General features: G+C 45.0%; 1 protein-coding gene across 1 annotated transcript; it reads left to right on the top strand.

Annotated features, from left to right (window-relative positions):
* Positions 1–7,301: 7,301 nt before the first annotated feature.
* On the top strand, positions 7,302–13,438 carry zc3h12ab (zinc finger CCCH-type containing 12Ab). The gene is made up of 6 exons (XM_028400911.1): positions 7,302–7,531; positions 8,193–8,733; positions 10,648–10,787; positions 11,612–11,846; positions 11,941–12,041; positions 12,187–13,438. Exons 2-6 carry the CDS (start codon positions 8,231–8,233, stop codon positions 13,128–13,130), a joined length of 1,923 nt encoding a protein of 640 aa, XP_028256712.1. The 5' UTR covers positions 7,302–7,531; positions 8,193–8,230; the 3' UTR covers positions 13,131–13,438.
* Positions 13,439–14,204: the final 766 nt, after the last annotated feature.

The raw sequence follows: 14,204 nt of genomic DNA, 5'->3' as shown, positions 1-14,204 counted from the left end.
CAACAACTGAACCAAATGCACCAGAACCACAGACGACTGAACCAGGTGCACCAGAATCACCAACAACTGAACCAAATGCACCAGAACCACAGACGACTGAACCAGGTGCACCAGAATCACCAACAACTGAACCAAATGCACCAGAATCACCAACAACTGAACCAAATGCACCAGAACCACAGACGACTGAACCAAATGCACCAGAACCACAGACGACTGAACCAAGTGCACCAGAACCACAGACGAATGAACCAAATGCACCAGAACCACAGACGACTGAACCAAGTGCACCAGAATCACCAAAAACTGAACCAGGTGCACCAGAACCTCCAAAAACTGAACCAGGTGCACCAGAATCACCAACAACTGAACCAAATGCACCAGAACCACAGACGACTGAACCAAATGCACCAGAACCACAGACGACTGAACCAAATGCACCAGAACCACAGACGACTGAACCAAGTGCACCAGAATCACCAACAACTGAACCAGGTCCACCAGAATCACCAACAACTGAACCAGGTGCACCAAAATCACCAACAACTGAACCAAGTGCACCAGAATCACCAACAACTGAACCAGGTGCACCAGAACCACTAACAACTGAACCAAGTGCACCAGAATCACCTACAACTGAACCAAAAGCACCAGAATCACCTACAACTGAAACAAAAGCACCAGAATCACCTACAACTGAACCAAGTGTACCAGAACCACTGACAACTGAACCAAGTCCACCAGAACCACTGACAACTGAACCAAGTGCACCAGAACCACCAAACACTGAACCAGGTGCACCAGAACCACCACCAAACACTGAACCAGGTGCACCAGAATCACCAACAACTGAACCAAGTGCACCAGAACCACCAACACCTGAACCAAATGCACCAGAACCACAGACGACTGAACCAAGTGCACCAGAATCACCAACAACTGAACCAGGTGCACCAGAACCACCAAAAACTGAACCAAGTGCACCAGAACCACTAACAACTGAACCAGGTGCACCTGAATCACTAACAACTGAACCAGGTGCACCAGAACCACCAACAACCGAACCAAGTGCACCAGAACCACTAACAACTGAACCAGGTGCACCAGAATCACCAACAACTGAACTAAGTGCACCAGAACCACCAACTGAACCAAGTGCACCAGATTTACCAAAAACTGAACCAATTACAACTGAACCAAGTGCACCAGAATCACCAACAACTGAACTGAATGCACCAGAACCACCAAACACTGAACCAAGTGCACCAGAACCACCACCAACAGAACCAAGTGCACCAGAATCACCAACAACTGAACCAAATGCACCAGAATCACCAACAACTGAACTGAGTGCACCAGAGCCACCAAACACTGAACCAAGTGCACCAGAACCACCACCAACAGAACCAAGTGCACCAGAATCACCAACAACTGAACCAAATACACCGGAACCACCAACAACTGAACCAGGTGCACCAGAACCACCAACAACTGAACCAGGTGCACCAGAACCACCAACAACTGAACCAAATTCACCAGAACTACCAAAAACTGAACCAAGTGCACCAGAATCACCAACAACTGAACTGAATGCACCAGAACCACCAAACACTGAACCAAGTGCACCAGAACCACCACCAACAGAACCAAGTGCACCAGAATCACCAACAACTGAACCAAATGCACCAGAATCACCAACAACTGAACTGAGTGCACCAGAGCCACCAAACACTGAACCAAGTGCACCAGAACCACCACCAACAGAACCAAGTGCACCAGAATCACCAACAACTGAACCAAATACACCGGAACCACCAACAACTGAACCAGGTGCACCAGAACCACCAACAACTGAACCAGGTGCACCAGAACCACCAACAACTGAACCAAATTCACCAGAACTACCAAAAACTGAACCAAGTGCACCGGAATCACCAACACCTGAACCAAGTGCACCGGAACCACCACCAACAGAACCAAGTGCACCAGAATCACCAACAACTGAACCAAATGCACCAGAATCACCAACAACTGAACTGAGTGCACCAGAACCACCAAACACTGAACCAAGTGCACCAGAACCACCACCAACAGAACCAAGTGCACCAGAATCACCAACAACTGAACCAAATACACCGGAACCACCAACAACTGAACCAGGTGCACCAGAACCACCAACAACTGAACCAAATTCACCAGAACTACCAAAAACTGAACCAAGTGCACCGGAATCACCAACACCTGAACCAAGTGCACCGGAACCACCAACAACTGAACCAGGTGCACCAGAACCACCAACAACTGAACCAAATGCACCAGAACCACCAACAACTGAACCAAGTGTACCAGAATCACCAACAACTGAACCAAGTGCACCAGAACCACCAACAACTGAACCAAGTGCACCACAATCACCAACAACTGAACCAAGTGCACCAGAATCACAGACGACTGAACCAAGTGCACCAGAACTACCGACAACTGAACCAGGTCCACCAGAATCACCAACAATTGAACCAAATTCACCAGTACCACCCAAAACTGAACTAAGTGCACCAGAATCACCTACACCTGAACCAAGTGCACCAGAACCACCATCAACTGAACCAAGTGCACCAGAACCACCAACAACTGACCCAGGTGCACCAGAATCACCAACAACTGAACCAAATGCACCAGAACCACCATCAACTGAACCAAGTGTACCAGAATCACAGACGACTGAACCAAGTGCACCAGAATCACCAACAACTGAACTGAATGCACCAGAACCACCAAACACTGAACCAAGTGCACCAGAACCACCAACAACTGAACCAAGTGCACCAGAATCACCAACAACTGAACCAAGTGCACCAGAATTACCAACGACTGAACCAAGTGCACCAGAACCACCAACAACTGAACCAAGTGCACCAGAATCACCAACAACTGAACTGAATGCACCAGAACCACCAAACACTGAACCAAGTGCACCAGAACCACCAACAACTGAACCAAGTGCACCAGAATCACCAACAACTGAACCAAATGCACCAGAACCATCAAAAACTGAACAGAATGCACCAGAATCACCAACAACTGAACCAAGTCCACCAGAACCACCAAAAACTGAACCAAGTGCACCAGAATCACCAACAACTGAACCAAGTGCACCAGAACCACCAACAACTGAACAAAATGCACCAGAATCACCAACAACTGAACCAAGTCCACCAGAACCACCAACAACTGAACCAAGTGCACCAGAACCACCAACAACTGAACCAAGTGCACCAGAATCACCAACAACTGAACCAAATGCACCAGAACCATCAAAAACTGAACCAAGTGCACCAGAATCACCAACACCTGAGCCAAGTGCACCGGAACCACCAACAACTGAACCAGGTGCACCAGAATCACCAACAACTGAACCAGGTGCACCAGAATCACCAACAACTGAACCAGGTGCACCAGAACCACCAACAACTGAACCAAGTGCACCAGAACTACCAACAACTGAACCAAGTCCACCAGAATCACCAACAACTGAACTGAATGCACCAGAACCACCAAACACTGAACCAAGTGCACCAGAACCACCAACGACTGAACCAAGTGCACCAGAATCACCAACAACTGAACCAAATGCACCGGAATCACCAACACCTGAACCAAGTGCACCGGAATCACCAACACCTGAACCAAGTGCACCAGAACCACCAACAACTGAACCAAGTGCACCAGAATCACCAACAACTGAACCAAATGCACCAGAACCATCAAAAACTGAACCAAGTGCACCAGAATCACCAACACCTGAGCCAAGTGCACCGGAACCACCAACAACTGAACCAGGTGCACCAGAATCACCAACAACTGAACCAGGTGCACCAGAATCACCAACAACTGAACCAGGTGCACCAGAACCACCAACAACTGAACCAAGTGCACCAGAACTACCAACAACTGAACCAAGTCCACCAGAATCACCAACAACTGAACTGAATGCACCAGAACCACCATCAACTGAACCAAGTGTACCAGAATCACAGACGACTGAACCAAGTGCACCAGAATCACCAACAACTGAACCAAATGCACCGGAATCACCAACACCTGAACCAAGTGCACCGGAATCACCAACACCTGAACCAAGTGCACCGGAACCACCAACATCTGAACCAAGTGCACCAGAACCACCACCAACTGAACCAAGTGCACCAGAACCACCAACAACTGAACCAAGTCCACCAGAACCACCAAAAACTGAACCAAGTCCACCAGAATCACCAACAACTGAACTGAATGCACCAGAACCACCAACAACTGAACCAAGTGCACCAGAACCACCAACAACTGAACCAAGTGCACCAGAATCACCAACAACTGAACCAAATGCACCAGAACCATCAAAAACTGAACCAAGTGCACCAGAATCACCAACACCTGAGCCAAGTGCACCGGAACCACCAACAACTGAACCAAGTGCACCAGAACTACCAACAACTGAACCAAGTGCACCAGAATCACCAACAACTGATCCAAGTGCACCAGAACCATTAAAAACTGAACCAGGTGCACCAGAATCACCAACAACTGAACCGGGTGCACCAGAATCACCAACAACTGAACCAAATGCACCAGAACCACAGACGACTGAACCAAATGCACCAGAACCACAGACGACTGAACCAAGTGCACCAGAACCACCAACAACTGAACCAAGTGCACCAGAATCACCAACAACTGAACCGGGTGCACCAGAATCACCAACAACTGAACCAAGTGCACCGGAATCACCAACAACTGAACCGGGTGCACCAGAATCACCAACAACTGAACCAAGTGCACCGGAATCACCAACACCTGAACCAAGTGCACCGGAACCACCAACACCTGAACCAAGTGCACCAGAACCACCACCAACTGAACCAAGTGCACCAGAACCACCAAGAACTGAACCAGGTGCACCAGAATCACCAACAACTGAACCAAGTGCACCAGAACCACCAACAACTGAACCGAATGCACCAGAATCACCAACAACTGAACCAAATGCACCAGAACCACCAACAACTGAACCAAGTGTACCAGAATCACCAACAACTGAACCAAGTGCACCAGAACTACCAACAACTGAACCAAGTCCACCAGAATCACCAACAACTGAACCAAATGCACCAGAACCATCAAAAACTGAACCAAGTGCACCAGAATCACCATCAACTGATCCAAGTGCACCAGAACCATTAAAAACTGAACCAGGTGCACCAGAATCACCAACAACTGAACCAGGTGCACCAGAATCACCAACAACTGAACCAAATGTACCAGAACCACAGACGACTGAACCAAATGCACCAGAACCACCAACAACTGAACCAAGTGTACCAGAATCACCAACAACTGAACCAAATTCACCAGAATCACTAAAAACTGAACCAAGTGCACCGGAACCACCAACAACTGAACCAGGTGCACCAGAATCACCAACAACTGAACCAGGTGCACCAGAACCACCAACAACTGAACCAAGTGCACCAGAACTACCAACAACTGAACCAAGTCCACCAGAATCACCAACAACTGAACCAAGTGCACCAGAACGATCAAAAACTGAACCAAGTGCACCAGAATCACCAACAACTGAACAAAGTGCACCAGAATCACCAACAACTGAACAAAGTGCACCAGAACCACCAACAACTGAACCAACCACTCCACCAGCGACTCTGCCAGCAGCTGCACCTGGGTTATATCACGTTGTTCTGCCAAAGATCCTTCGTAAACCTGAACACAAGACTCGGCCCTTGTGGAGAGTACGCAATTGTCACAAAGGCTAAATGTAACATTCACTGTAATCATATACAACTCTGGAAAAAATGTTCATTTGGTGCTGAAGCTAAAATAAATTGAAAAAAAAAGATGATTATTTGTCATCTCTGCTTCACAAATGTTGGTGCATTGGTGTAGGTCTGGGGCTGGGGGGTAGGACCCCTGTTTTTTGTATGGTAAATTAATGACTTATTCAGTGTACTGTGTGAAATGTAGAAACATGGGGGCCCCACCAGTGTCAATTTTGTTGACAAATCATTTTTGTCATAGTTTTCGCTAACGACCTTTTTTTGCTGATAAAAATGAGACGATAACTAAATAAAAACTAACGCACGGTGCCAAAAACGAAGACGAAATGTAATGACACTTTCGTCAACGAATAAAAGATGAAATAAAGACGAAATTATTGATGGAGACGAGATCCAATCAGAGCAAATTTTGTTTGTGGAAGGGAGGGACGAATCAGGAGATGGCGGCAGAGAGCCAATCAGAAGTGATCTCTCTGCGTAAGGACGTTACCCCGCGATGCTGGAAGAAGGCGTACTCATGCATGGTAACACAACACAGGAGAAGAACAGACACACGGACACGTTTGATGTCAAGACAAACAAGACGGTTTGCAAACCGTGTGGAGCGACTATCAGCGGTAAAAACACAACAAACCTGAAGCGACGTTTGCAGACGAGTCGTCTTAACTTCCGCTCAAAGATACACGTGACAAAATCTATAAATGAAGACATCGCTGCTGATGGTTTTACAGCATGTGCACTTTTTCTAAGTTGTCACTGAAGTATTTTGCTGTAGTTATGGAGGATTCATGAAGAAAGTCATGACTGAACAGTGTATTCAGGGAGAGCAGCTCACTGTTCATTGGTTCTTTTGTGAAAAGGTCATAGCAATTAAATAAAGAGGTGTTTGTTTCAAATTTTCAATGTTAAAGCTTGTTTTTGTTTTTCTGTTTTTGCCTGTTTTTATTGCACAATTAAACCTTAATTATTTCATGAAAAAATATATATCATAGAATTTTATTTACGGCAGATTTAGTCGACTAAAATTCTTTGATATTTACTAAAACTAGACTAAAAGTTAAAAAATGTTGATGACTAAAATGTGACTAAAATCAAAAGACATTTTAGTCACAAGACTAAAATAAAAACTAAATCAGAAATTGCTGCCAAAATTAACACTGAGCCCCACAGATGATATTTGCTTCAAGGCCCCATTGTGGTTTGATCCGGCCCTGTCTGACAACAAAACAACAAAGTCATGCCTAAAATATGTCAACTTAAGGACTATTTTTGAAAGCAGTGACATCGTCTTTCCAATACTTCATAACTACCTCCTAGAAAACTATTAAAAATATGTGTGGCAAAGCATTCAGCGATTAATTCACGTGATTGATTCCTCATAAAAAAATCCCCAGAGACGTTGCTGGCTGCTTTTATTGTGTGTATTTCCTCATTGACCCGTGCGTAAATGACAATTGGAGGAAGACGCACGGTGAGATCATTACTGGAATCCCAGCATGTGACTGGCCGCTGCTCGCATGCTGGTGGTTGTTTGCTGTGTCAAGAAACGAAACAACTTCCTCGTATCGACTCACAACTTCAGGGAGAAGCTCCCGGTCGCCGCATTAACCGACACACACACACACACACACAGCGAAAACAAGTCGGGAGGAAGGACGCGTTGGAGACTCTTGAACGCGCAGGTAAGTTTGGTTTTGTTGAGAAAATGAGAAACAGAAAAGTTTCACTCACATTTAATTCATTCAGGTAGTGAGAGACTTTTGTAGTTGTTGGTTTCCTCTCCCAGTTCTCGTTTTGTGTGATATTAAACTTTTAAACGGAACTACTTTATGCAGGTTTTGCAGTTTAGGGTCTAAAACTCAGGTGTGTGTTCGATCCCTCGGAATATCTGAATGAGAAAGGTGTGTGTGAACAAGATGTCTGCCTTTGTGTCATAAGTTTACTTGATTAGAACCTATTGATCTATTAATATTGAAACATTTTCTAGGACCATTTTTTTTATATTTGTGCTTTGTGTTGTCATATAAATATTCCTTTAGTGTCCAAAACTGTCCATAAAACTCACATCAGATGAAGGAAACTAACAAATATTCACAAACTACCGAAGCTGTTATCTTTAATGACATGATTTAGAGAGTTTATACCATTACTGTGGAGAGGTGTGGTGATGTTTAATAAGGATAAGCTGTTGTTATACAGTAAATTAAGGGGGTACGATGTTTGAAGATTGGCTTGCATGTTAATCCTGCATCAGTAATAGTTTATAAATGCACCACTGAACGAGCACGTTATCTGTGTAATATGTGCTTTTACAGGAACGTTTATGATGTGTTTTCCACACAGGCTTGACATGAACGCTGAGCTGCACCGACCCAAAAGACATGTACGCTGATGTAAGTCTCTTCCCTGCTGTGCATCCGTGGACTAAAACCCCCATCGCTTACTCTCTGAGCCCCACACACTCCAACACCTCTGCATGGGTTTTCCCTTCACTGCTCACAGCCCACGACTCCTCCTGTGAGATCATGCACCCCGGTGAGCCTGACCCGTCCCCTGATCCCCAAGTTCTAGAGGCCCAGCTGGACTTTTTCCACAAGCTGGGCTACTCCACGGCTCAGGTCCAGGCAGTTCAGCAGAAGTTCGGCTCCAGCACGGACACGGATAAAGTCTTGGGGGAGCTGGTGAGGTTCAGGGCCAGTCGGGAGGCCCAGCAGGGGCCAGTGACCACCATGTCTGTGCTTGTTTCCCGAGGAGACACCCAGGCTGCAGGCCCCACCCTGCTGCTGCCTGTTAGTGGAACTTCTTATAGTAGCAGAGAGGACAGCGGCGAGGAGGAAGATACTCTGAGACCTGTTGTGATTGATGGCAGCAACGTGGCTATGAGGTGGGAAAATTAACCGGCCAGAGTTTGGTGCAAAGTGTGAGGAGCACTCCCTGTTTTCATATAATTTAGTGACATTTCATGCAGAAATGTCCAGAATTCAGTGGCTAAACGGTTGTTAGAGCACCTAACTAGTCTTTTGAGAATTCTTTAATAATTGTTTATTACATTTTTTATGACAGAAATAAGGCACTTGAATTAGCTACTCTTTGTGTTTGTGTAGTTTAGAGCTCCAACAGTTTGACAATTATATGTATATATTAAACATTTTCTTGCTTGCTCAGACAAAATAAAATGATTATGTTAGAATAACTCAGTGAAACAATCATCAGAGCATTAAATGCTCTGATGAGCAACAGGAGAACTTCCTGCTTTCAGCTCTGCAGCGTGCATATCTAGCATGATTTTTTTTCAAGTTTATGAGCTCTTATGGAAATAAAAACAAAAGATTTGGGTAAACAAGTTAATCTAAAAGTACAAAATGTTCTTTTAAAAGAAACAAAATGCCATATACAGTATCTATATTAACAACAGTCTTTACTGTTCAGTACCAGTTAAAGCATAGAACAAGTACCAGCAGTGAAATACAGAAATAAAAGTTCACTCATTGCAGTTTGTTGCAGTTTTAGCTAACCTAGTAATCATGCTAGCTGCTCTTTTTGGCATTCTACCCACTGCCTGTTTCTCCTCTTAAAGTTAAAAACAGTATATGAGTGTGATGGAGATCATTGTATCCACTTGCAACACTCAGTGTTTGCACTTTTCTGAGGAATATTTCAGTATGAATGTTGTAATTTCACTTAAGAAGGCCAGCTTTACCTAACCATCCACTCCAGGTGAGGCTGTGTCTGAGGCTGTCATTAGATAAAAGTCAAACAGGATCACTGACTGATACATTGCCTGCAATTTGAGGACACTTCCTGTGAATACACCTCGACTCTTCCATCAATCTGAGCAGACGGAAAACAAATTTGGCGAAAAGTGGAGATGACAGAAAGTACACTGTGTATGCTCATGCCTCTGTCATTCACACTCCGGTATGCAGGTTCAGGCATGCAGTAAACCAGCGTTCTGAGTATGCAAATCAGGTTGTACTTATAGAGAGCACCTTTGTTTTCTTTAAACCCGAGGCTGCTTATAGACAAAAGCAGCACCAACAGGTATGACAGCATTTACCCCCCTGATCTCTTTTCTTGTCTCTGCCGTCTCAGATGTGTCTCTGCTTTAAAATTGACTCATTCAAAAAAAATCCCTGAGGGCTTCCATATAAATAAATTGAACATTGTAAATTAAATGCTGACTACTGACTGAAGATGGGCAGCTTACCAACTCCCTAAAAGTGAAGCCCAACTGTGGAATCTGTCTTCATTTGTGAGCTGCATTTGACAGATGTTGGCGTCACAGCTGTATGACGAGGCTCCTTAAGGTGCAGCCATCCAAGCCAAACTGTCCATAGGCCACATGCTGTTTCTTTGGGTTCTTCTGTATCAGATCCTTCAGAGGCGAGGCAAAATCATCAAGTGCATAATGCTCTTCATGACTAAGCACATCAGTATTTTACATCGTTGATGCAGGTACACACAGAGACCTCCTTGAAAAGATTCTGAATTTGGTGACATCATTTATTTTTGGTAGTAGTGAGGGTTCAAAACCAGACAGCGTGCACATCAAAGCACGAGTAATTTGCAGTCACAGTGTGTTTAGTGTCCGTCTGGCCGAGCCTGTTTGAAACAAAGAGGTTTGTTCTATTGTGATCCTCATGTTTACAAAGCAAATGAAGCGATAGAGTGCACCAGAGAGAGCCATGAAATCAAAGAGTGCCGCTATAAACACCGCAGTCTTTGTACTGAACCAGCTCAAGGAAGCTCTCAACCTGCATGTTCACATTTTCCTGGTTTCCATTTCTTTCACACTTAGCCATGGGAACAAGGAAGTGTTCTCCTGCCTGGGAATCCAGTTGGCCGTTAACTTCTTCCTGGACAGAGGCCACACTGAAATCACTGTGTTTGTCCCCTCCTGGAGGAAGGAGCAGCCCAGGCCCGACGTGCCTATCACAGGTAAGATGGAAATTTAATTTGTTAAATCATTAATCATTAAATTTTGCTGGGAGGTTTATATTGTGCTCGTTTGGCATTAAAATGACTCTTTACACATTGAAACTTGCCATTGGAGATCTATGTATCTAAAGGCAACAATATGGTGTACGTTGAGCTGTGTTAAAGTGGTTTTCATTTTGAGTTCCGACACCAAAAACAGGAGTTAAAATTGGCTCCAGTAAACGTCAAGATTTGATTTGATGCTGCTGCTTCTCAGAATGAGCTGTAGCTCTGAAAAGGGGAAATACCCGACACTGGTTTCCAAACACTGAGCCTTATCTGCAGTCTGTGCAGCTAAAACACAAAAGATACAATGTGGGGTTTTCCAATTGTTTGTGTCACAGAAAGATCATCCCTTGAACTGTTTTACAGCCTCTGCTGGCCTACATTTGAAAACTGTTACTTCTTGTTTGCTTTACTCACACAGATGAACCCATACTGATAAATTGCTGTGTGGAGGATGTAAGGCCCTTAGTTAATATTTAATCAGGTTAATTCTGACTGCTGGGAAAGACCCATAATAAAATCCAGCAGTGACTCAGTAAAAAAAAAAATGATTAAGGCCCGTATTTGTATGCAATTTATTTAAAGCTTTATGTTATCATGATAGGAAATCAGTGTAGCCATCAGCAGCTCCTCTCACCCCCACACAGCATAAATATGTCTGGAACTTTAGCATTTTAATTCACTCTTAATACAAACCCAGAAAGAAGCAACAAGATGGTCACATTTCAGTAAATGTAATTAGCCGTTTCCTTGATTTTGGGCTTGTCTTTGTCGTGTAGATCAGCATATTCTGCGAGACCTGGAGAAGAAGAAGATTCTGGTGTTCACACCCTCACGCCGTGTTGCCGGGAAACGAGTGGTCTGCAATGATGACTGCTTTATCGTCAAGCATGGCTTTGAATCCGACGGCATCATTGTGTCCAACGACATGTACCGGGACCTGCAGGGAGAGAAGCCCGAGTGGAAGCGCTTCATCGAGGAGAGGCTGCTCATGTACTCCTTTGTTAATAACAAGTGAGTTCTGACTTCCAGATATGCAGCGTAAAAAAAAAAAAAACTGTTCAAAGTTCTGCTCCCAGACTGATGTTTGGATGTTACCTTAATCCAGGTTCATGCCTCCGGATGATCCACTGGGCCGCCATGGACCCACCCTGGAGAACTTCCTGCGGAGGTTTCCAAAGACTCAGAAAAAACAGCCATGCCCATATGGTGAGAGGACGAAATGAATACCTTTTGTCAGATATGATACAGAAGCAAGTGCTATAGAAGATGTGAAGCTATAGGCTTACAGAGCTGCTAGCATGGTTATGGATAACTGTGATTACAGAAAGTGCCTGATTTGTTTTTCTTTCAGGGAAAAAATGTACTTATGGAATCAAATGTAAATTCCGCCATCCTGAGCGAGCCAAACAGTCCAATCGTTTGGTCGCCGATGAGCTTCGGGAGAACTCTAAGCACCCTACCACCTCTCAGAAACAAGCTTCAGCTGGCTCCAGTCCTGTGCCTGTTGTGAGTCTCTCCTCAGTGGAAGATATGGCAAAGAAACTGAGTCTGGGACATGAGAGCAGCTTTATAAAGAAAGACTATAAAAGTGAACAGGTTAAGACAAGTCACCGCTCCACCAAGAAGGCTTCGTCTAGGAAGGAGAAGACCAGCAAACAGTCCTCCTCTGATCACCTCTCAGAGCGGCATGGTGGCTCTCAGGAGCAGCTGGACTCTGGTTTAGGCTCTATAGACAGTCAGCCTGTGGAGGCTACTTGGAGTCTCTGTGACCACGTGTACGGCTCGACGTATGGGAGCTCTCAACATACCCACAGTGTAAGACCGCAGTATCCACCCCCTAGAAGTGCACCATGCAGCTGTTGCTCACATGGTTACACAGCACCTTTCCTGCCCAACAGCCACAGTGCAGATATGATACCCTACGGTCCGCCCCAGTACCCCAGTTACTGTCCATACCCGGTCAGCATCCCTGCGTACAGCCAGCCCACAGACTTCCAGCACAACAGAGTCCAGAACCACCACCAGCAGCAGCAGCTGTGCTGGTCTGATCCATTCAGTGCACCGCCTCCAGCCGTCCGCAGCCTGCAGAGGGGCGGCTCACTGTGGGAGCCTCCTCAGGGGACACAACCGAATCCGAGCAGTGAGGAAAGGGAAGTTGTGCGGAAGAAGCTCCTCGCCATCTTCAGCGCCCAGTTAGTGGACACGGCCATGGACATGTTTCCTCAGCTGATGGATCCGCAGATGCTAGTGGCTAAAATCCTGATGCTGCAGAGCCAGAACCGGTCACTAAGATGAGATGGATCCGGTCTAAACCCTAGTCTTTCAGTGGAAAGGCTAAAGATAAACATGAGTTTGTGTACTTTTGTAATGTGGTATCCACCTTGCTATGAACTGTATTTGCTTTGGAGTTGCCTCTGTGAGCTGTTTATCATGAGGCAGTATGCTGTTGATACAAATTGTATCTTTATATAAAATTTTAAAAGCCACCTAATGAGTTGTCCATTTTATTAGGTGCACCGAGAGGAAGCGGTGAGAGCGCCGTGAGATGTTAACTTCAGTGTCTTCTTGTGTGTCTAATGACAGATGAATATGAATGGCGTCTTGGTGTCATATTGGCATTTTGCACCGTTTACTCTTTCACAGCCAGATACCCTTGATGTGGTCTGCCGTTATGTCAGCTTGTCAGCTGTCAGCTTTAAGCAGTAATATATTTTCTTAATTGCTAAAAACAATACAGGCTTGTTGGCATTACCATTCATTTGTCAGCGAGGGTGTGTGAGTGCAGCTCTGTACCTGGGTTTAGATCCAACACAGCTGTCAGTAGAGCTGTGAGACGCCTACAGTGTTTGATTTATAGCTTTAATTTTCTTAACACCGAAGTGATTGATGGTACCTATAATAAAAAAAGCAGGAAATTACAACTAACATTTCTTCACACAGATTCCTCCTGGCGTGTGTGGGTGTGTGTGCGAACATCTGTAATCACACCTAGTCAGGTGTCTTCATGCCTTAAACATCACGAACACCTACTATAGTCACTTTTACTTAGGTAAATCTGTTGCTCCTGCAGCCCTGATGAATCAAACAGTTGAATGAATGTTTAGGACATAAACGGGTCTGAAATGTGTTTTTTCCGCCACCCACAGTGTGGAAACAAGGCATACATTTGTCATAAAATGACGTACAAATGAAGTGGTCAGTCTTTATTTATGTGGCGTTAGTACCAGTAAGTACCAGGGCCGGCCCAAGCCTTTATGGGGGCCCTAAGCCAAATGTCCTTCCACTTCCTCAGCATCAGATGCTTCATCATTCTATAAGCTGCAATGTGTGTGTAACACACCCACTGTCATTACAATACTGTCTTGTTTG

The sequence above is a fragment of the Parambassis ranga genome, chromosome 2 (assembly GCF_900634625.1).
Source record: "Parambassis ranga chromosome 2, fParRan2.1, whole genome shotgun sequence".
Lineage (NCBI taxonomy): Eukaryota > Metazoa > Chordata > Actinopteri > Ambassidae > Parambassis > Parambassis ranga.
This window is presented reverse-complemented; position numbering and strand designations above follow the sequence as displayed.